General features: G+C 38.3%; 1 protein-coding gene across 5 annotated transcripts in view; it reads left to right on the forward strand.

The window, feature by feature from the left end:
* Nucleotides 1-20,931, forward strand: part of LOC114073715 (connector enhancer of kinase suppressor of ras 2-like) — a 176,284-nt gene that overhangs the window by 120,209 nt on the left and 35,144 nt on the right. For all 5 annotated transcript variants that reach the window (XM_027911449.1, XM_027911448.1, XM_027911451.1 and 2 more), the window contains 5 exons: nucleotides 5,856-6,002; nucleotides 10,114-10,247; nucleotides 10,783-10,988; nucleotides 13,504-13,590; nucleotides 14,765-15,018. In XM_027911449.1, coding sequence (XP_027767250.1) covers nucleotides 5,856-6,002; nucleotides 10,114-10,247; nucleotides 10,783-10,988; nucleotides 13,504-13,590; nucleotides 14,765-15,018 — 828 coding nt within the window. The remainder of the gene's footprint in view (nucleotides 1-5,855; nucleotides 6,003-10,113; nucleotides 10,248-10,782; nucleotides 10,989-13,503; nucleotides 13,591-14,764; nucleotides 15,019-20,931) is intronic.

The following is a 20,931-nucleotide window of genomic DNA, read 5'->3' on the forward strand; positions in this document are numbered from 1 at the left end:
TGAGCCTGGAGATGCATCTCTGGGGCTGTATCAGGAATGCTGACAGTGCCAGTCCCACTGAACTGCTGCATGTGTGGAGTCAAACATTTGGGGATTGATGTGACCAGAATACTCTGGCACTATGTTTTCAAATTCATTCTTATTACCTCCAAATAATATATAAAACAGTATCTTTATTAAGAAATATCAGATAGTTAGGAGGTAGTTATATTTATATTCTTTTTTACTATTATATTAACAAATAAAATATTAACAAAAAACAAGACTTTTATAAGTTTTACTTTACTTTTCAAATAGTTCTTCAATGGAGTTGAGAGTTAAAAAGAGTTCAGAAAGTATCAAAGGAAAACTGCTTCCAAATTATATAATGCAACAATTGAAAGAGTTAAAAAGAAAATACTTACTATGTGGAATCTGGTCTAACCAAGGAACACTCTGTAATATAATTATAAAGATCAAAGAAAAAATAATAGTACTTAAAGCAAGAAATTAATTAAATCAAGCGATTCACCACTGGCTGTTAAGATCATTTAATCATTATCCAATTTCCTTATTTGCTTTTCTGCTTGTTCTTCTTGCTTTTAAGATTTTAATAAAACAGCATAAGAAACTTTAAAAATAAGTTATACATTCTAAATTGCTGCCACCCTGACTCTTTATTTTTTCCCTGCAATAACAACAGGCACTATTTCTGCCTGTGCTCTGTGGATTTTTATTTCCTCTCTCATAAAAATCACACAGAAGTGCTGAAGATGCCACTGCAGCATTTCTGTGCTTGCAGAATTCACAATTACACCTCAGGTCCCTCGGATGGGATAAATTCTACTGCTTGGTTGAAACAGTAAAATTTGATTATTTTTCAGCATAAATTTATGAATATTTAGTTGTGTTGATGTTCCACTTTTGATAATTTGTCAGGCAACAGAAACATTGGAGATCCAAACAAGGACTGCTTTAGCTGCCTGACCATCTGTAGAATGGTTTCCTCTTTAGAAAGATCTTCTATACTTCTGTGTAGAAAAGTGCTTTGTAAAAACTGACCTTTCTTTGTCTTTTTTTTTTTTCTTCTTTTCTTTCTTTCTTTTTTTTTCTTTTTTTAATGTTGGGATTTGAAGGTTATTTCATAGGACAGAGAGCAGTAATAATGCTCTTAGTAATTCCTGTTGAAAGTTAGATGTTACTCAGGAGCAACTGGCAAGACTCCAGGAGCCAGAATGTAGTAATTAATCCCAAACCAACTGAGCACCAGAGAGCTGATGGGACTGAAAATGGCAAAGATGAACTTGGAATTAATCAGGAACAGGTTTCCTGGAGAAACTGAGCTTTGATACCATTGTCTTGACATTAGTAATATCTGGTCTGAAATACTGTGTGATCTGCAGGTCATTTACGGTCCTCGGAGGTGTTAAGTTAGATGTGAGCATTAAAGAAATGTAATGGGTAAAAGAGAAAATGTGTCATCTGTCTCATAGGAGGTGAAATTATTTAAGGATTTCAGTTTGGATAACCCAGCCAGTGAGGTCTGAGACAGAATTTCTTTTTCTTAACAGACTGTAAAGGCCAGAAAGAGAAATAACTCTTTAAGGTATAAAACACTGTGCAAGAGCAAACAGCCATGGAAATACCTGTAGTAAATAGGTTGTGTTACATGTTTATGTTCTCTTTAAATAGCTAAAGAGAATAATTTAACTGAAATTGTTGTATTTTCACACAGGACAGGGTTGTTCTCTGAACTGATGGATGTTGAGCTTTCAGTGCTGGAAGGGGGCTTGGGAGAAAGATGGGCACAGATCTTTTATTAGGGCCTGTTGCAGTGGGACAAAGGGCAATGGCTTTATACTGAAAAAGGGGAGATTTACATCAAATGTAAGTAAGGAATTCTCCCCTGGAGGGTGGGCAGGCCCTGGCACAGGTTGCCCAGAGAAGCTGTGGCTGCCCCATCCCTGGAAGTGTCCAAGGTCAGGTTGGACGGGGCTTGGAGCAACCAGGGCTGGTGGGAGGTGTCCCTGCCCATGGCAGGGGATGGGACTGGATGACCTTTAAATGTCCCCTCCAACCCAGAATATTCTGTGATTCTAAATACAGGATCCAGCAGCCCCTTTAAACATTCATTGTCAAATTACATCCTTGAAATTAAGTGTGTCAAGAGCCTGTCACAATGAAATAATTTCAGCACTAATTTATTGGAGTTAAGATAGTTATTGAATTAATACCCTCGGTGTATGATTGTTGAATTGTAAATCTGAGTTCTAATGAGAGCTCATTTTAGGTGGAGGTAAATCTGTAAATGCAGTGCCAGGTCACACCATCTGTGTTTCAGCACAGTGGGTGTTGGGAAGTACAAACAGAAAAAAAAGGACAAAAGATGTCATGAGAATTACAGCTTCTTTCCCCAAAAGATGTCCTTCTGTTTCCAAACAAAGTGCCACATGTTATATTATTCTCCAGATTCCGCCTTTCAAAAAGGCTTAGTAAAGCAAGTCTTCCAGTAGTACATCTTGCTGCTTCTTGGATTCTTGCTGTGTTGCTCCATTAGTTAATGAAAATAACTATGTAAGATAATGGGAGAACATTTGGTTTTCCATCATCAATTATTGTTGGGAACAGACAGAATATTAATAAGGGTGAATCAGCTACAGGTGGTAATGACGAGCTTCCCCTTCAGTGACAGAAAAGTCTTATGATCTTCCAGCACATTTTTGTCTAATAATAATTTCTGATTTCCATGTTAATCAAACCAGTTCCCTTGATTAATTCCCTAAAGATACAAAGTGAATTACAGACTTAAAATAAGAAAGCATGATAGTTTGCTTCCTTAACAAAAAAGTTGAGTTTACACAAGTTGTTGTCTTGGGGGTTTTTTAATGCAAATAAGAAAAGAGGTCAAATTTTGGAGATTTGGGTAAATATCCAGATGGCTTTGCTTCTGTATTTGAAGAGTCTGGAGGGGAAACATCTGTCCTGGTTCATGGGAGGGGTTACTGCAGTCAGAGCAGAATTCCTTGTTTTCAGGTGCTGTGCAATATCATAGGAGCTAAATATTTAGAAAATATTCTGCACAACTGATTTCCAGACCAAATGCCCAACGAGGGAGCTTTTCAATTCCTGTTGGTTGCTGCTCTGTCTGTCTCCATCCCAGATAAACATCACCATGTTCACCAGCTCAGCTGTTTTTTCCGTTCCTTTCAGTGGATAAGTCTCTCAGGCACTTCATGCCTCTGCAATCACCCACAAATGCACCAGCCTGGATTTTCTTCAGGCTTTTGTGTGTGTCTGCAACATCAGGGATTTTTGGTGTTAGTTTGTTTTTCATTCAAATCCTCAGTGAGTCTTCATTCGCCAGGTAGACTTTATTTTAAAAAATAAAGTGCCCAGCACGAACTGAGTTTGGATTTATAAAAATGCTGAAATCCCTATTGCTGATAAAATGCATCCCAAATCCCATCCATGCAAATCCAGATCTTCTGAATGAGAAGGAACAAATTCATTTTAGAGAGAATATAAAGAAGATATTGGAGAACTAGGAAACACTTGTTTGCTGTTGGTTCATGAAAGTGAGTTATGTTTTTCTGAACATATTAGTTATGCAGTCCCAGCTACAAAATTATTCAGTTTAGGTACATAAAATTATCAGATTTAGGTATAGAAAAGTATCAGGTTTAGTTCTACAAAATTACCACAGCATTTTGGAATTTCCTGGTAAAGAAATTTACTATTGGAGGGATTAATATTTTTGGAACTATGATTTTTGAAGTTGATATATTCCTAATTTTCCACTTTATTTCTATGAGAAAACTAACAAATTCTTCAATATAGATAGAAATGCACAGAGGCTTTTTTTCCCTAGAGCCCTTCTTTCCACACTGAGGATATACAAATAAATTAAAATTAATGATTAGAGCAATCCTAAGAGTAAACCAGCAAAATTTTACACTTCTGCCTGTCTGACCATTTTCAGTGACTTCTTTTGCATTCTTCTGGGTTTATTCCACATTTAGCACCTAAATTAGCATCCAATTTTGTTTAGGCAGGAAGATAAATAAGAAAGTATCGTGTTAGTCGTTTTTTTTCGTTTTTAATTTAACTTTCATTGCTGAAATATCTTAACCCATGTTATAGCATCCGATTGACTGAATGTTTGTGCCAAAAATCTTAAAGGAGCAAAATACCCTTTTGGTGAATGCATCTCACCAGAGCTGGAAGTTGGTAATTGCTTTAAGGACTTACTCTTTGAGAGCAAATGTCAAAATCCGTCTCCAGGACTGGTTTTCAACTAAGATTTTTTAATCCACTGTAATGGCTTCTTTTTTTCCAAAGATATTTTTAGTAATACAATTTATAATAACGTGTCCAAATTCCTAAGAGCATTTTATCATCACCCAGTAGTAATGACTGCAGCCTGTTCTCTAATAGATCTTGGGATTTAATGGTTTTGTCATTAAGGTTCTCATTGGAATAATTTATCGTTAACTTAATTATTTATCACTCTTTTCTAAAAGGAGCTCATGGAACTCTACAGATTTCAGCAATCCGAAAATTACAGCAATCTATAAAAATCAAAAAGGAGTTCCTTTTTATTCCTGGAATTGAGTAAAAGGAAAAAAAAAAATAGAGAGAGCCTCTGTCCTTTTACAAACACGACAGAGACTGGAGGAGTGTTTGGGACCTGAGCTGACACCCTTGATTTGTTTGGCTGTTACCTGTTACACCTTTCTGTGTAATCAGATATTATCTCCTATTAAGAGGAAGTAATTATAAATTATACCTATATAATTATAACTATACCTATATATAGCTATATATATTTATATGACATGGGGATTTATGTAGACTGCTCTGTTTCTGACCTCCTAAATATTTTATTTTCTTGGTTTTTAATAGCAGTGGTAATCCATATTTTAGTCTGGAGGGTAATTATATGGTTGACTAGTTAATTTTAGGAGAAAAAAAAAGGAAAAAAATTTTATACTGAACTCTGAGAGGTCAAACATAATCAAAAAGCACAGCAGATACAATAGCACAGACTAACATATATTTGTACCGTTCCTGCTGTTGGATTTCCTGAGATCTTTGTTCTGCAATTTTCACTTCAAGGCTGCTGCAATTGGCCTCAGGAAGGTTGTGTCTGGAAAACTGCTGTGTGGACCCAGCATTCCCATTCCTGCTCAACACCAGGGCTTAAGACTTGTGATGGTCATAACATTTATGGCAGGTTCTTTACTGTGGCCATTTATTACCACTGTAAAAATCTGCCATGTCCAGGACAGAAAAGGGAGGGGAAAAAAGAAAAGCCTTGAAAATATATTTTCTGTTTTCCTGTGTAAATAATTCAGGGTAACTTAATATTTAAGTAATCAAGAAGATTAAGAAATGGCTCTAAGTAGTCGGGTTTTTTCCCTTTCAGTACCAGTGATGTCCTTTTTTATGGCTCTGTTTGCAATTTGTAGTAAGTTGGTGACTCAGCTGTGCCCAGGGGCTGTACAGATAAATCAATAAATGACTATTTATCTCCATTTAGGGTCTTACAACTGTTACATATATGTTACATATGTTGTTATAACATGACTTCTAATCCTCATCTTTTGATTTAAAATGCTCAGTGACCTCCCAAATGATCAAAAGGGAAACAGTGTTCACTTCTGCCTTATTTTGTTGAGAAACAGAACTGAAAAAAATAATAAAAATTCAGCTTCAGCAGCATCATTTCAGTCCAACAGAAGGAATCAGAGTTTATAAAAACTGCTGGTGTTTGCACAGAGAGGCTGTAAGAGGCCTTTCTGGTTACCAGAATGTTTTCTTCACATTTCAAGTCCAACAGAAAGCTTTCACAATTCAATTATGGAATTTTTCCTTAGGTTGGCTGGCAGTTAAAGAACCTGGTAAATGCATTGTGGGAAGACCCAAATGGAGTGATTCTAACCCTGAAAAAACGTCCTCAGAACACCCTGGTCTCTGCTCCTGCCCTTCTGAAGAACGTCAGGTGGAAGCCTCTTGCACTGCAGGTAAGGCAACTGTTGGAACACTGGTGTCCTGGGAAATCCTTTGCTCCTGAGAAAACACTGGAATTTTTCCTTCCAGCAAAAGGAACAAGAGCCTGTCCCAAATTCCTTTGAAACAGGGTGCTGAGATAAGTTGGTGTGGCAATAAGGTGGTTTTCTCCATGTTTGGGTGGCACTGGGAGCCGCAGGAATTCGTAGAGGGAAAGAATATTTACAGGTGATGTTGTGAGGAACAAGGTTCAGCAGCTGCTTTGGCAGAGGCAGCAGTGCCTCCCTGTTTCCAGTATTTCAGTCTGTCAAAACTGCTTGTTTATGGTCCAGTGTGTCAGATCTATTAAATTTCAGGAGAATTCCTCTTCTGTTCCACACCTCTCATCAAGCTGAGCTTTTGGTAGCAGTGCTAATGGAACCTCTGGTATTTTCTGTGCCCTCCTTGAAAACATGTTGGTACCAAAAAAAATTAACTGGGAACACCATAGCTGGTTTTTAATACAACATCAACAATACGTAGGAGAACCTGAGTGAAACCCTGAACTAAAAATGTCACTGTTCAAGGAAAGGTTTGTCAGTAAATCAGCAGCTGTTCATGCTTGTCACTAATGCCATATAGCACATCCACAATGTGGAGGCTTCTCAGAGCTGTTTTGTTTGGATCAAACAATACATGACTGTGTTTCTGAATGATTTTTCAATTAATGAAAAAAAACCAACCCCCTCAAGCCTATCCAGGCAAATTTCCTCCCTGCCTGGCACTTCCTAAATCTTTCCTTCCTCCAAGTGCCCAAATCCTACGTGGTGGCTTCGCTTAAAGAGTTTGTGTAAATCCTTGCAGGAATTCTCAGGGATTTAGGGCCACCTCTCCTCTCTCTGTGCCTGCCTCTGGGGGAGAGGAAGGGGCCCTGTGACACCCACGGGGCTTTTTCTGTCCCAGTGCTGCAGGAATAGCATCCTTTGCTCTGCCGAGATCATGATGGATCTACCTGCAAACCTCATATGGAGCCTCGAGGGGCAGCCAAGTGGGAATTGCATTTGCACAGGGCTTCCATAGAGACCCTCCCATTATATTCACATATTAAAGAATCAGAATTCCCAAGCAGAACTAGTTCTGGAAGCTTTCTCAGTGTGAGAACAGTCTGTACTGTAAAGATGGCACGGTATTGTTCACAAAGCATGCCAACCTTTGGAGTGGTAGCCAGAAAAGTGGAAGTGCACCAAGCTGTTTGTGTGGAATTATCAGCAGTTCTGGTTTTGTGATGTGTCCTCTCCTGATCACCCCGATTGCAAAAGCCCTGAGGATCAAAGGGTGCTTTCAGTGTCCTCCCTTACGGGGATGTATTTCTTCTGTACCAGACAGCAGAGGGATTTAAATTAAAATATAAATCACTTTGAAAAATGAAAAGAGCATTGTTAGTGCTACTTCTTAACAGTAGATTTTGTAATAAGATGTTGAAAGCCAACTTTAGGTCTTTTTTAGCATCTTTAGGTCTTTTATTCTTCCTGCCACAGAGCCAAGCTCAAGTGTTCGGACCTGGATCCGTTTCAGGGCGCAGGTTTTGGGTTTGCCTGTTCCCTGCAGCTCTCACCTGGATCTGGTATTGTTTATTATTGTCAGTAATGACTTGGAACTAGCAGGATCGAATTTCAAGATGGTTCTAAAGCCTGTGCTTCCTGGACAGCTGACACAACAGCTTGTTGCTGCTGGAAGCAGTGATCTCACTTCCCTCTCCTGTTGGCTCAGAGTGCCCCTCGCCTTTGCTCGACTTTGGCATTTTTTTAAACCCTCTAGATCAGTTTAATCTGTTCATTTTGGAGGAAGGTTTCTGGTTTTATTTATTTGGGTTTTTTTATGGAGTTTTTTACCACTAATGGATTAAATTGGCTCTCAGGGAACAGGCGCTGTCGGGGGTTGTTGACAGACTTTGGGGAAGGAGCAGAATTCACTCAGCACAGACAGGAGGTTTATCCTGAGACAAAAGTAGCAGGTGCAATGGCCAGCAAAGCAAATCTGCAGAAGAATATCACACTGAAAGTAGACCAAAACTGCAAACAATTCAGCAAATGTCAGACTGGCCCAGGGCAGGATAATGTTATATTTCATGGTGTGTCACATAACGTGGACCCACAGATATTGCTCTGCATTGTTATTTCGTGGTGGACTCCATTTATCTACATATCCACATGCAGAGCAATTTTTCCATTCTGATGTAGTGCTGGCAAAAAACAAAACAAAACAAAAGCAGTCCATAACCAGGGAAGGCAGAAAGGAAACAGGATTTAGGAACTTGAAATTCAGAGGCCAGGAGTAATATTTGCTACCTTAGGCTGGTGCACAGCAGGAATTTTTAAATTAGAGTTGTCATGTTTTCTATTGTTGCTTAAGGCATTTGGAGACGTTATTAATATTTTCCCCACAATAATTATGTTTAAAATTATACCACATTGTTAATTTATGAATTATTGATGACACGGAATCTGTGAATCCTTGTAAAATGTATTTCTTGGGCTCACTGTAGAGTTCCTTTGCTGTGTAGTTTCCCTTGATGCTTAATTACCAAGAGCAGAGCGGTAACATTTGCCAGAGTTTTGTGCTGCATTATCTGTCAGTGACACACATCAGTGACACCACTTTCTCCTTTTGTCTCTAGTTGGTATTATGTGACAAAAGGAGACTTTTTGAATTTTTAACCTCTGTGATTATCTTCCCACTTCAGTAAAAACGGTTCTTTCATCTGCGGCGACAAATTGTTCTCTGGTTTTTTGGGTGAGCACCAGCAACTGCCTTCCAATAAAATACAACATTTCTTGGATTTTTTTTTTCTTTTTATTTGCACAAAGTTTCCAATTGGAATAATCCTTCCTGTCTCAACTACTTGATCCAGAACATTGCACTGTTTATGATTTAGCCTGAGACACAGAATCTGGCAGGTGATATGAGTAGAAAAGCTTCTGTCAGTGGTGACAGTTTCATAATTCTTCTTACGTGTTAGAAAATACCTGTTATGCTCTGCAACTTTCTAAGCAGCTTCAGAATAAGTTTTGTTAAGTAGCTCATTTCAGATTTTGGAAATCATGTGATAAGGTTAGATTTCTAAAAACCTATTGGTTATCTCACTGTTGGGGGGCAGATTAAACAGTTTTATTATTACACAAAAGTAATTTCAGTATTTATTTCTAGAAGATTGAAAGCCTCGTAGTTAAAAGCATTAGAACTGGTCTTTGCAGCTTTCAACCAAATTTTAGGTCACTTTGTTTTCCTTCCACCCATAGAAAAGTGGTTGTATCAAAGAACAATTTTTGTAAATAAATAGATTTTCTCTTTCTTGAACATCAACACAGGTTGTACCTTGGTTGGAAAATATTCTTTGTTTCTTCCTTTCTATCCTGCACAGAATATTTGGTTATAGTCCTTCTAGTGCTTGTCAACCACTGACTTGAGCTTCCCCAGGACATTTGAGTCAAAAAATGGTGTTTAATGTCATGTAAAAGTTTAAGAAATAAAAATGTGAAAGGACCCTCCCACTTTATTATTACTTCTAGTATTTATGATGCTCACTTTTGTTGCTGAGGTTAATTTGTGTTTCTTTCCTAGTTTCCACAGAACCTGTATTTGTATCGCTGTGGTACAATGGTCAAAGCTGTGGAAACCAAATTAATAGGAATTCTGTTTCCTTTAAAAAACCAAGGTGTTCTGCCCTTGTTAACAATAAATCTTCCACTGAAACCAACATTATCATTTCATTCAGTTCAAGTTTTCCAGAGTTCTTTAATTAACTTTTGTATTAATGGCATCTAACAGAGTATGTCCTTCCTCCCTATATAATTGATTTTCTGCTTTGGTTAAAAATCATATTCTGATTGAGTCTCAGACCTTCCCATGAGATGGCTTTTAAATTAATTTAATGGTCTTTTATCAGTTTCTTTCATAACTAGTCTCGAGCTCTCTGGTACCCCAGTGTTTCACTAAACATCTTTTTTAGAGGAAACTTCAGGAATTCAAGAAACATCTAATCCAAAAAAAGAGGTCAAGATCCCTAAAACTCTGCAGACTGACTCTGTTGTTACTTGTAGCACAGAAATCATTCATTTATCAATTTATCCTTGATTTTTTTTCCAGCCTGTGATTCCAACCAGCCCAACAAGCAGCTCCACAACACCCACGAGCACGATGGGCATGTCCTCAAAGATGGACAACTCGGCGCTCCAGGATGTTTTCATTCTGTCTCCTATGTCAGGACTTTATGGCCCCAGGTATCCATGACCTGATTCATTTCAGGGTTTGAAAAATAAAATTTTATATTTTGATTTCGTTAGAATAATAAAAGCAAAACAAACCAAATATCCCCACAATCTATTTAGTAAAATTAAAGGTCCAGAGATACATTAAACAGCATATCATTGTTTTGAGTGACTTAATTTTCACTTAGCTGAGCAGAACCTGGTTTTAGTCCTAACTGAAGTATTTGTAGAAGTCTTTAATCAGTTTTATTTACTTTCACATGTTCACCTGTATTTCATTTTCAAGCATTTCTGCGAAGGAAACTCTTGCCTGCTTACCTCTAACAATTGCTTATGTTCCCTTTCAGATAATAGATAATTCCTGAATATCTATCATTATTTAATTCATGCACGTTTGTTGAATATTGTCACTTCTACAAAAGTTCTCACACGGAGCATTTCAGTTAAGGGATGTTTGGTTTGTAGTGCTTGGGAGAGGCAGTTGTACGTGAGCACTTCATCATAAAATGGGTCATTTCTCCATCATCTTCTGGTTTGCTGTTTTTAGGGATGAAGTTGGAATAATGTCTTGTGACGACATCAGCAAATTTGGGAAGTCTGGGATGAAAGGCTCTGAATCTCCAAACTATTTCCTGGAGCACGAAAGTGGGAAATACTACACGTTGATTGAAGGTGAAGGCCCCCCTGGGGGCTCTGAGTACGAGAGGAGCAGAGCTGCAGGAGTGAGGAGAAGGGAGAAAACCCCCACCCATGGTAAGGCTGCATTTCTTCTTCACCCCTCCTTAACTGGCTAAATTTACAAACTGTGCTGTTCAAACTGCGACACCCCCAAGCACCTGTCCTTCCTTGTTAGACCTGTTGGCTCTGAATACCAGACAAAAGCTTATGTGAAGGAATAATCAGTATAATTACACTTTAACATTTATGATCAGGAGTAGGGGTTTATACATTTATTCTGCTGTACATATTTTAATGCTGACTGATAATTCAGTTCCTATTGTTTGGACAGCCAGCATCTTGATTTACTCACTGTCCCCCCCCCAGCTCTTGGAGATGTTTCTCGTTGCAGTGTTCTGGGCTGTTAAACTTCAGTGAAGGGCCTGGAAAGACTCGTGGTATGAAAATGTCTCTAAGCTTTAGGGCCCTCCAAAATTCAGTGCTGATTTAAATGCAAGAGGAATTTCCTGCAGTGCATTTATTAGTACTAGAACCATCTTTCAGAATCTTAAAATGAGGACTGCTTAAATATATAAAAAGCTATTAAAGCAATAATTAACTCTGGTTTACATTGACATTTCCAGTGTGTGTAAATCTATATTCAGTGTACAAGTATATAACTGTGTGATTGTGTATATGAATCTATATAAAAGCTACTGTTGAAAATGAATTATCAGTTTAAACGGATTTAGTTGGTGTTTGGTGAATTTGAGAAAAATACTACTGAAATACAGCAGTGTATTTATTCTCCATTCAGTGGCTTAATTTTCAAGGCAGTAAGACATTTTCATGAAGTTTGAAGGTTTCAAATAAGAGATTTCTTTTAAAAACTGCAATTATATCTGATTTTGAAAATGTCATTATTTCTGACCCTCAGAGAATGCAATCGTCATAGTATTCCCTAGGGGCAGCTGATATCTTTTTTTACATATAAATATATATATGTATATAGAAAACCTACTCTCTGACAAAGGATTTTTTTTCCTTTCATTTTCTTTTTGGGGAAAAAAAAAAAAAAGTTCCTAAATTTTTGTCTTTGAAATCTAGGAAAGGGAAAACCTCTCACAGGCTCAGAGCAGTCAAGGGAGATGTGTCTGTGAAGAACACTGGCAATACACTGGTGCTGCAACTCAATAGAGCAAATCCCAAGGGCAGTTCCTGGTTTGGAATTTTGCTGGATTTATGGTAAAAAAGGGCAGAATATCAATCATAAAATGGACTTGATCACGTATATATCCACAAAACCTTTTCAGAATTGGGAAATTTTAATAACTCTTTGTTATATACGGGATATTTTAGTGATGTCTTTGGCCATTTACTTGATGCTGTGGCACTGGAGAGTAGGATTCCCTCTTAAGACTAATAATATTGAGACTTTATCTCCCTGTTAAGTGACAGTATTTTGTAATAAAATTAGAATGAAAGATAAAGATAAATCTCAACTGTGATTAAAATTGGAGCCAGATGGAGGTATTTGGCTTGCTTTCATAAATTCTTGCTGCATGATGACTTCGAATGTTGGGCGCTCTGCCTGGTCCCAGGAACACACAAGAGTTTGCTTTTGTTTGTGATGGACAGCTCTGCTTTTCTGGAACTTTGAAAATCCGGAGGGAATTTGAATTTAAAGTATGAACCAAAGTGTAATATGGGAAAATCTCAGTAGTCTGCATGTTACCCCTTCAGTTTTCAGGAAATCATGTTTATCCAGAAGAATAATTGTCATATATACCTGCTTGTTCTTAAAATCCCCCTAACATTTTAGTACTTAAAAAGCTATATTTTGGAAGAATGGTGACTCAAAAACTGCATTAGCACACAAATAATCCAAATTTAACCCATGATCTGGAGGGTGTTTCTCTGGGATGCTGATGCTTTCTGAGCAGTTCTGGATGCTCCAGGTTTGATGCCATCAGTGCCCTGCTGATGCTCCACTAGGGAATGATTGAGCCCCATTAGGATCTTACAGCTTTAGTGCCCTAAAATCCTACTGATTAAAACCCCAGTGGCTGAACCTTCTCTGCTGTGGTTGCTGTTGCCAACCTGTGCTCCACGTTTGCTTTTTAAGCCAGTTGAAATTAATGTTCCTTGAAATGAGATCCCCCCATTACTCACCGTGGGATTCTCCAGGTCGAGTTTTACTGTTTCACTGATAGATCTGTGATGTTGTACCTCTACTAACAGTCTTTCTAGTTTTCCTAAAGAATATTAGTCCACTTGAAAAACTTCTTCTCTCTTTATTCCAAAAAAAACCCCACCCCTGTTTAATGAGTGAGCAATGAAAGAAATTACTAAATTATTAAAAATAAATTTGCAATCTGTTTACATTCAGAAGTGATTTCACCAGAGTCAGTGGCCCTTCCCTTCAGGTGGGGGTGACCAAGAGGAGAACCCACTACACACGTGACGTTCAACTGGCCCTGGATGCTGCAGCTCCAAGAACGGATTGCTCTGGAGGGTCATGTCATGCCTGGAATTTACTGGCATTACTGGCTCTACAGGATTCTATTTCTAGCTTTTAAATATTAGATCCTTTTTCTTGCCTTGTTTCCAGGAGATTTAAGGCCCGTTTCGATGCCCACTGAGTACAGCTGGATAGGGGAGTCCAAAGAACAGAACATGTACAAGAGGGGGAGCAGAGGTGAGTATTTTTATTTTCTCTGCTGTTCTCCAACATTTTTTTTCCTTTTCTAACATAGAGAGCATCACAGGAACCAAATCTGTTTTTCTGAGAATATGAAAGAGCCTGTTTAGTATCTGTGCTTTTGTGTTTCTATTTCTGAAAGTTTAAAAGTTTGTATTAGTAGGAGGAATTTAATTCTTATATAAAGAATGGCAAACATCAAAGAAAAAAAGACTTAGAAGACTCTAAAGGAGGAGATATGTTAATTGTAATCAGTTATAAATCTTCGCAGTTCTAGAAAACAATCCTTTGAAGACACATTTTGATTAGTATGAATGAAAATTTGGAACAAGAATCAGCAACTGTACTGTCAGTGTTCAGACAAGCAGTTCTAGTCATATAAACTTCTACTGATTCCATTGGGAATTATCAGCTTTGCCAGAACCATGATGATAGCAAAGTTCCTTTTTTCTTTTATTTCCCCTGATAAAAAACGATTGGGTAAATCAAAAGAATATTCATCAAATATACAAACATATTTATTGTGATGCCAATTGCTAAAGATTCTTAAATGCTATTTTTTTCGGAATCTTTTAGGCCCAGTCTGGTAGCTGAGAGTTTAACCTGACTCTTTAAATGTGACAAAAACAATGATATTCTTAAAAATCAGTACAAGATTTTAAACTGCTTTTTCAGTAATCCTCCATTCCAAGCGGAAATAACTTTCACTTAAGGCACAAGCCTTTTCTGATTTACTCCAAATCCGTTGATTTATGTTCAGTTTCTATTCCACTGTTACAGATTCCTTTCCTCAGGCTCGCTGCCTGGCCGAGTCCCATTTTGAAACTGTGCCCAAGTACAGAGCACATCTCCCTAAGACCATCATTGCAGTTTGTCAGGTTCCCTGACATGACAATCCTGGTCTCTGGAACGGTGCCAGAGATGTTCCCTGCACCACAAGGAACGTTTTCTCTGTGCACTCCCTGTCCCCTCAGATGGCAGGGGGTGGTGGCAGTACATGTGGGACCCAGCCCAGGGCAGTCCCCCCCCAATTCCCTCGACATTCACGTGGTTCTTTCCCAAGTTTAAAAGCCCCAAGTGCTGGTCCTTGGCCAACCAAAAGGCTTCTCTGTTTGTTTCCTCTTACTAATCTTTCTTTTTTTTCTGTTTTTCTTTTCCCTTCCAACAACTGACTCTGAGAATTCCCTGCTGCGGTACCTGAGTGACGACAAGATCCTGGTGATCCAAGAGGAGCCTTTGACACAGAAGGACAACAAAAGGGACACGGGGAGGAGGTCAAGGAAAAAGGGCAAACCCCCAGGCAATCCCAGCTACCCCCTGAGCCCCTCTGTGCTCACACCCACCGTGAACGTCCGGCTGGAGCCCGCACAGCAGGACATCCTCAACTTCTCCCTGGCAGAGAACAACACAGTCCCACTTTATCATGTGAGTACCTCAGCAAGCCACTGCTCCATAATCTACACGGAAAACACTCCAATTTTTAGCACTGATACAGCTATTTTCTTCTACTTTGTCTTCTAATGCTGTATTTTAGCAGCAAGGAAGTTGCTCAGTGCCAGTATCGTGACTTTCTCTTAAGAGTCAAAACAACCCAGAAAAACACAAGGCAAGGATGATTTGTTATCATCCTTTAATAAAATAGTGCTCTTAATTACTCAGTCTCACTGATTTAGTTTAATTTGACTGTATTTGCTCTGAAGGTTCATAAGGATCCTATACTCAGCCTCTGATAATAATTTATTATAGATTAGTTTATAAGCTTTTGTATTTCCACTTTGATTACTATGTCTTACAAAAACAGATGAGCTTAATGGAGTTACTGTTTATTTAAATTTATTTATTTAAATTGTGGAGATTTAAATCTCTTCCAGAGACTGTCAGTACCACAAAGTCAAAGCAAAGGATTTCAAACCCAGAGAGGAAAGCAGTGGCTCATTTACTAGGATGAATGAGAAAATTATTAGACAAGTCTGCAACAAAACCCAACAATATTTCATAACTTGGTAGATGTATCAGCTGGCTTTAGTCGATTTTTGTAAGACTGTGGATTTTCTGTTGATTCCCCTAACTTCTGATGAAAAGAAAATGGGTGTTGTGGGATAAGATGCTAATTACACCCTGGATTTCAGAACTGAAGTTATGTTTTCTTGCATGATTTCCACACCATCATGCAACTAATTGAAACAGCCTTGATAAATTAGCAGTATGACATTGTCTGATAGCATAATAATACTAAAATATACCCTCATGACATAATATGTCAACTCTCAAAGGTGTGAAGGAAGTGCAGGAAACTGGAAAACAGGTGTTATTCTGGGAGGAGACAACTTTCCACGTGGTGGTTGGTCCACCTTACACGTCAGAGCAGTTGCTGTCCCATAAACTCTGCTGTAATGGGCAGTAACTACAGAGGAGGGCACATGGAAAATGATAATTCATGGACTGACAGAGTGGGATTAATTCCTTTACCACCATAAATTTTCAACCAACATTAAAACAGACCCTTTTAGCCCTTCAGGAGATAATCAGAGGAATCAGAATATCTCCGGCACTTCGTCAACTGCCTTTTAGATGCACAAGAGGAACTGAGTCGACAAACACACGAGAGTTGCTGACACAGATTTGTTGGGTTCTTGCCAGAACAGAATCATCCACATTAATGTCTTTCCACTTGCAACAGTGAAAGAATTCTGAAAAGCGGAGCAAAAAAAAACTGGCATATGAGTCCTGAAAGAGAGCTGCCCTGAGTGAAAATGGTAAATATCTCAGAACATTTCATGGCAGCTTGGTATCCAAAAGGAAGAGAAAAGTATCAGAGGTGTCGCGTTCTTAGGTAGAAATTTAGGGTTTAAGTAGGTCAGCTCAACTCCTTAATATCTAAAGGTGCTGCCAGAATTTTCATAAGCATTTTAATATATTTGCTTATTTGGATAAGGAGATTTTATTCTGTCAAGAATCCATTCTACAACAAGGCTAAGGTTAATCAAAACAAGATACCTCTAAACATTACCCAACCAAATCACCTTAAATCAGCTTTTGCTACATTTGTATTAGAAAACTTGACAAAACTGATTTAGATTTTTTTTTTTTTGCATTTGTTCTGGATTTTTTAATGGAAGTCAGAATTGCAGAACTGTCAGAATCACATTTCCATGAATTCCTCTCCGCTTAACAGATGCCCAGTACAACTTTTATGTGTAGATCAAAATATCTTGACAGCAAACAAGGATGGCTTGATGGCAGGAAAAATTGAGCCTCACTTAGCCACGGCTTCATTTTCTAAGCACTTACATAAATATGTAACAAAAAACAAACAAACAAAAAAAGGCACTTACTTTACAGTAGTTTAAATTATCAGACATAAGAAGTTTCGCAAAATTGGTAATTGCAGAGATTCACCACTAGATTAGTGCTTTGGAAGGAATGTTGATTTGGAACCTAAAATTAAACAATTAGCCTGATTTTGTAAGTTGCTGTGAGGATGCAGAGTTCCTATATAAAATGGATATTTAGGTAATGCAATATTGGCAGTCTGCCCAGGATACAAACTGATGCATGAAGCCACGTTGCAGTAAAATATTCCTGTCAAGAAACACTGCCCCCTTTCAGGGTGTCTTTCCAGCTCTAATTGAATTGATATGCAGCTCTGTGATGCATGGCACAGAACCTCAGCAAGAGTCAATTACAATTAGCAAGGCTGTTATAAATAATTAATAATTAATAGAGTGTTTCTTAGAACATGACTCGCTGTGTTTATCAGTGCTTCACTTCTGGAGTGACAGAGCTCACCAGGTTCAGCCTAAATAGTGAGGTACCTGTAAAGATCACTAAAGTATATCAACTATAGTTTGCTTGGAATGCACTATTGGAATAAACTCTGGGCCTATAAAAACAGAGTTAAAATCTGAGCATGCTTTTGTTTTTTTATTACCAGGGCTCATTCTGAAGAAAATTCACTTGTCACGTACGACTTCTGCACGTTAGACCAGATGTACATGAGGAATTTTTCATTTTTCATTTCTGCCCATGACACAACACACAAAAAGGTCTAGAAAAAGTCTTCATGATTTTAAAAAGTTATAGAAAACCGTGCACTTTCTGCTGCTTGGTTCCACTTTGCACTGTGGGAACCAGCTCCTATCTAGAAAGAATATTGAAGTTCTTATTCCAGATCCAGGCTGGAAACCCACTTGGTGTTCAAATTTGTGGGTTTGCCTCAGATTTGCACGAGTCTCTGAAGCTCTGAAATTCAATTTGCTGGTTCCTACATTAAATTTTCCAATAGGATAATGACCTGGTTTTACTTGGCAATAAATGTTCTGGGCCTGTTATCTACAAAGTAATTGGATACTTTGCTTTGTAGTATCATATATTAAGAAACTGGAGTATAGATTTGAATCTCCTAATTTTATTTTGTGTGTGTGTGTGAATTAGAATTCACTGTGTAGAAAGACTTAATTATTAATGAATTTTAAGATCAATTATTTCGTTTCAATGTTCCCTACATAGTAAAAGAGAAACAGTGGCTGCTTTAGGGTAGTCATTGAGAGTGCTGTGCCAGCAGTCACTTCTGATTGTGAAGATAATTTGAAGCATTACAGTAGTTTAGGGTTAGTCATCGTTACACAGCACTGGCTTAACTTGCTTTTTATTTCCTTCTTGCTGCTGACAGGAAGCTGGAAATGCATTCCTTTAGCACGGGGTGATGGAAATGCTCTTTAACTGCTCCTGGAGCTGCAGAGGCAGCTTTGACAAATGACATAAAGTTTAATGGCACATGCTGAGAACTAAAACGTGTGCAAAACCAGTGCAGGGCTGGTTCTCCTGCAGTGTGGGCGTGCTGGGATGTGCCAGATGTTCCAGATGCCTTTTTTGGGAGGAGAGGCAGTCTGAGTGCTGGTGTGATAAGTATATTAATTCAGATAGTCTGGGAGAATCGTGTGTTCAGCTCCTCTGGCTGAAGGAGGAGTCTTTTATTGCCAATTTTGCAGGAAAAGCGCTTATGTTTTATTTATTCCTTCCTGCTTTTTCAGGAGGAAACAAAACTGTGCTGTCAGGGAGGAGAATTACTTTCTTCAGAGTTTTATTTCCTTTCTGGATTGCTGGATAAATTTTACCTTGGCTTTTTGTTTAAGTACCTGTAACATGGAAAACCTTCTTTCCCTGCCTTGCATTTCTGCAGGGGGATCACTCTGAGGATGATTGTCTGGATTCTGGCTGCTCAGAGAAACTAATTGAAATATTTCTGGCTTCTGTAGCTGCAGATTGATTCTGTCCAGCTGCACTGATTGTGAAATACTGTTATTTTGCATTTGCACTGTACCAGAACAGTCACAGGAAAGCTTGAGCTGACAAGTATCTCTCTCAGACTGTAAGGTGGATCCTTGAGGAGCATCATCCAGTGATATGTTTCCTCACAGTTCTATTCAGACATGGTTCTCTAAACTGCACTCCTCACTGGTCTATAAACAGTTCAAAAGGAAAAAGGGATTTTATGGGACATTTTCCAAATGTTTGGGCTCCCTTGCTGGCTTGGAATTCTTTAAATTGGTAGTTATATTAGGACACTTTACAGCAAAACAAATATGAGCTGGTTGTATCCAAACATATGCAGTGTTTCCATAAGTAATTTTGCTGTATTAGAGCATACTTAAATTATGACATTCTGCAGTCTCCAAACAAACTACTACAAACTACTAATGAAGGTCAGCCATCAAAGCAGTCATTAACCTGCTGTACCTTCAACTGTAAATTGCCATTTGTAAAATATTCTCAAGTTCTTGACTCCAGAAGCCCCAACAGAACTGAATTTTACTGTATTGTATTATTGCAGCAAACGAATTTATGGCTTGTTTTTACTATTTCACCAGGATTCTAAAAAAAAAAAAAAAAAAAAAAAAAAAAAAAAAAAAAAAAAAAAAAAAAAAAAAAAAAAAAAAAAAAAAAAAAAAAAAAAAAAAAAAAAAAAAAAAAAAAAAAAAAAAAAAAAAAAAAAAAAAAAGTGGTTTATGGGATATGTAGCCTAAAGCTAAACTTAACAGCCATTCAGATTGATACAACTCTGCATTTGTTGATAAACACTGGCTACAACTGATATTACTGCTGTGATAATTACAATATTCATCATCCAGAAGATGCACGAAATACAAATATCTCCATTATCACCCAAATATCTCCTGCTGATGATGATGATGGAAGGATCAGTGTGCAGGGAGCCGGCTGGAGCTCGTTTTAGACTCTCCTCTGAGTTTGCCCCTGCAGTCCCTGGCTCAGTCCGTGCTCCCTGTCCTCTCCCCCTCCCCTCTCAGGCTCCCTCCCTTCCCCAGCAGGAGATGGGGTTTGGGGGACTGAAGCATTGCCCGGCAGAAAAGGGAAGTGAGAAAAGAAAGGGGAGGGAATTCACTGGTTTTCCCTGGTGTGTGTAACTTCTGGAGCTTCACGACATCCCTTTAACCTCAGCCACTCCCCTCTACCTCTTCCCTCACCTTTGGCTGCCTCCTCTCTCACCTACAGAGCTGCCATAACCTTCAGAATTGCCACATCATTACCAATTCCGACCCGAGACTTTTCTTCTGCCTCCAGTTAATCTTCTCACCTGCCCTTTTGGTTTCCTCGGCGTGAATTTGAGTCCCTCTGAACTGTACCTAGGTGCAGATTACATTTGATGATTTCCTGTCTCTGTTATCTCTCCCCTCAACCAGAGGGAGGGGAATGAAAACCTCAAAGGCCGCTTTCGTTTTTAGATGAGCACAATAATTTTGAGAGTATATTCAGTGGCTGAAGCATCAGCTCACTGAGGTGGAGAGATAAGTAGAGCTGACAACAAGGCCACTTCTGAACACACATCATGTAAGGAAATGTTTAGGATACTGAATGAGTGAGTTAAGGAAGCAGAAGAGGAAACATTTTTGCTTTTTTACTTTTATTATGAATAATCCAGTATCTGAGATCAGAAGAATGGAAGAACAGTGTTTATAATGCATCTGAATAAATGACATATCTAGATGGAATGATTAGATTGCATTTGACAGTTGAGATTAGTAACACACATTATCAAACTACTCTAATCTCATTAACAAGCATTCCAGTGTCTTCCTACAGTAAAGAATGACTTTTTCCACACTATCTCTGCAACTTGGGGTTTCTGTTTTCTGTGGTTTGTGTGATTTTCTTATTTCTTAGAAGACATTCTGATTCGAGGGAACCATTTCTGTTGTTGTTGTTATAAGCTATTTATAGAAGTTCCAGGATTTCCTCTGGGAGAGGACCCTCAAATCTGCCTGGGAGACCATACAGGCTTTTTGTCCTTTCATTTCTCCTCGTGCAAGGCAGAAGCAG

This window comes from Empidonax traillii, unplaced genomic scaffold (genome assembly GCF_003031625.1).
Source record: "Empidonax traillii isolate 1590-97213 ecotype Southwest subspecies unplaced genomic scaffold, ASM303162v1 scaffold32:size1966603, whole genome shotgun sequence".
Classification (NCBI taxonomy): Eukaryota; Metazoa; Chordata; class Aves; order Passeriformes; family Tyrannidae; genus Empidonax; species Empidonax traillii.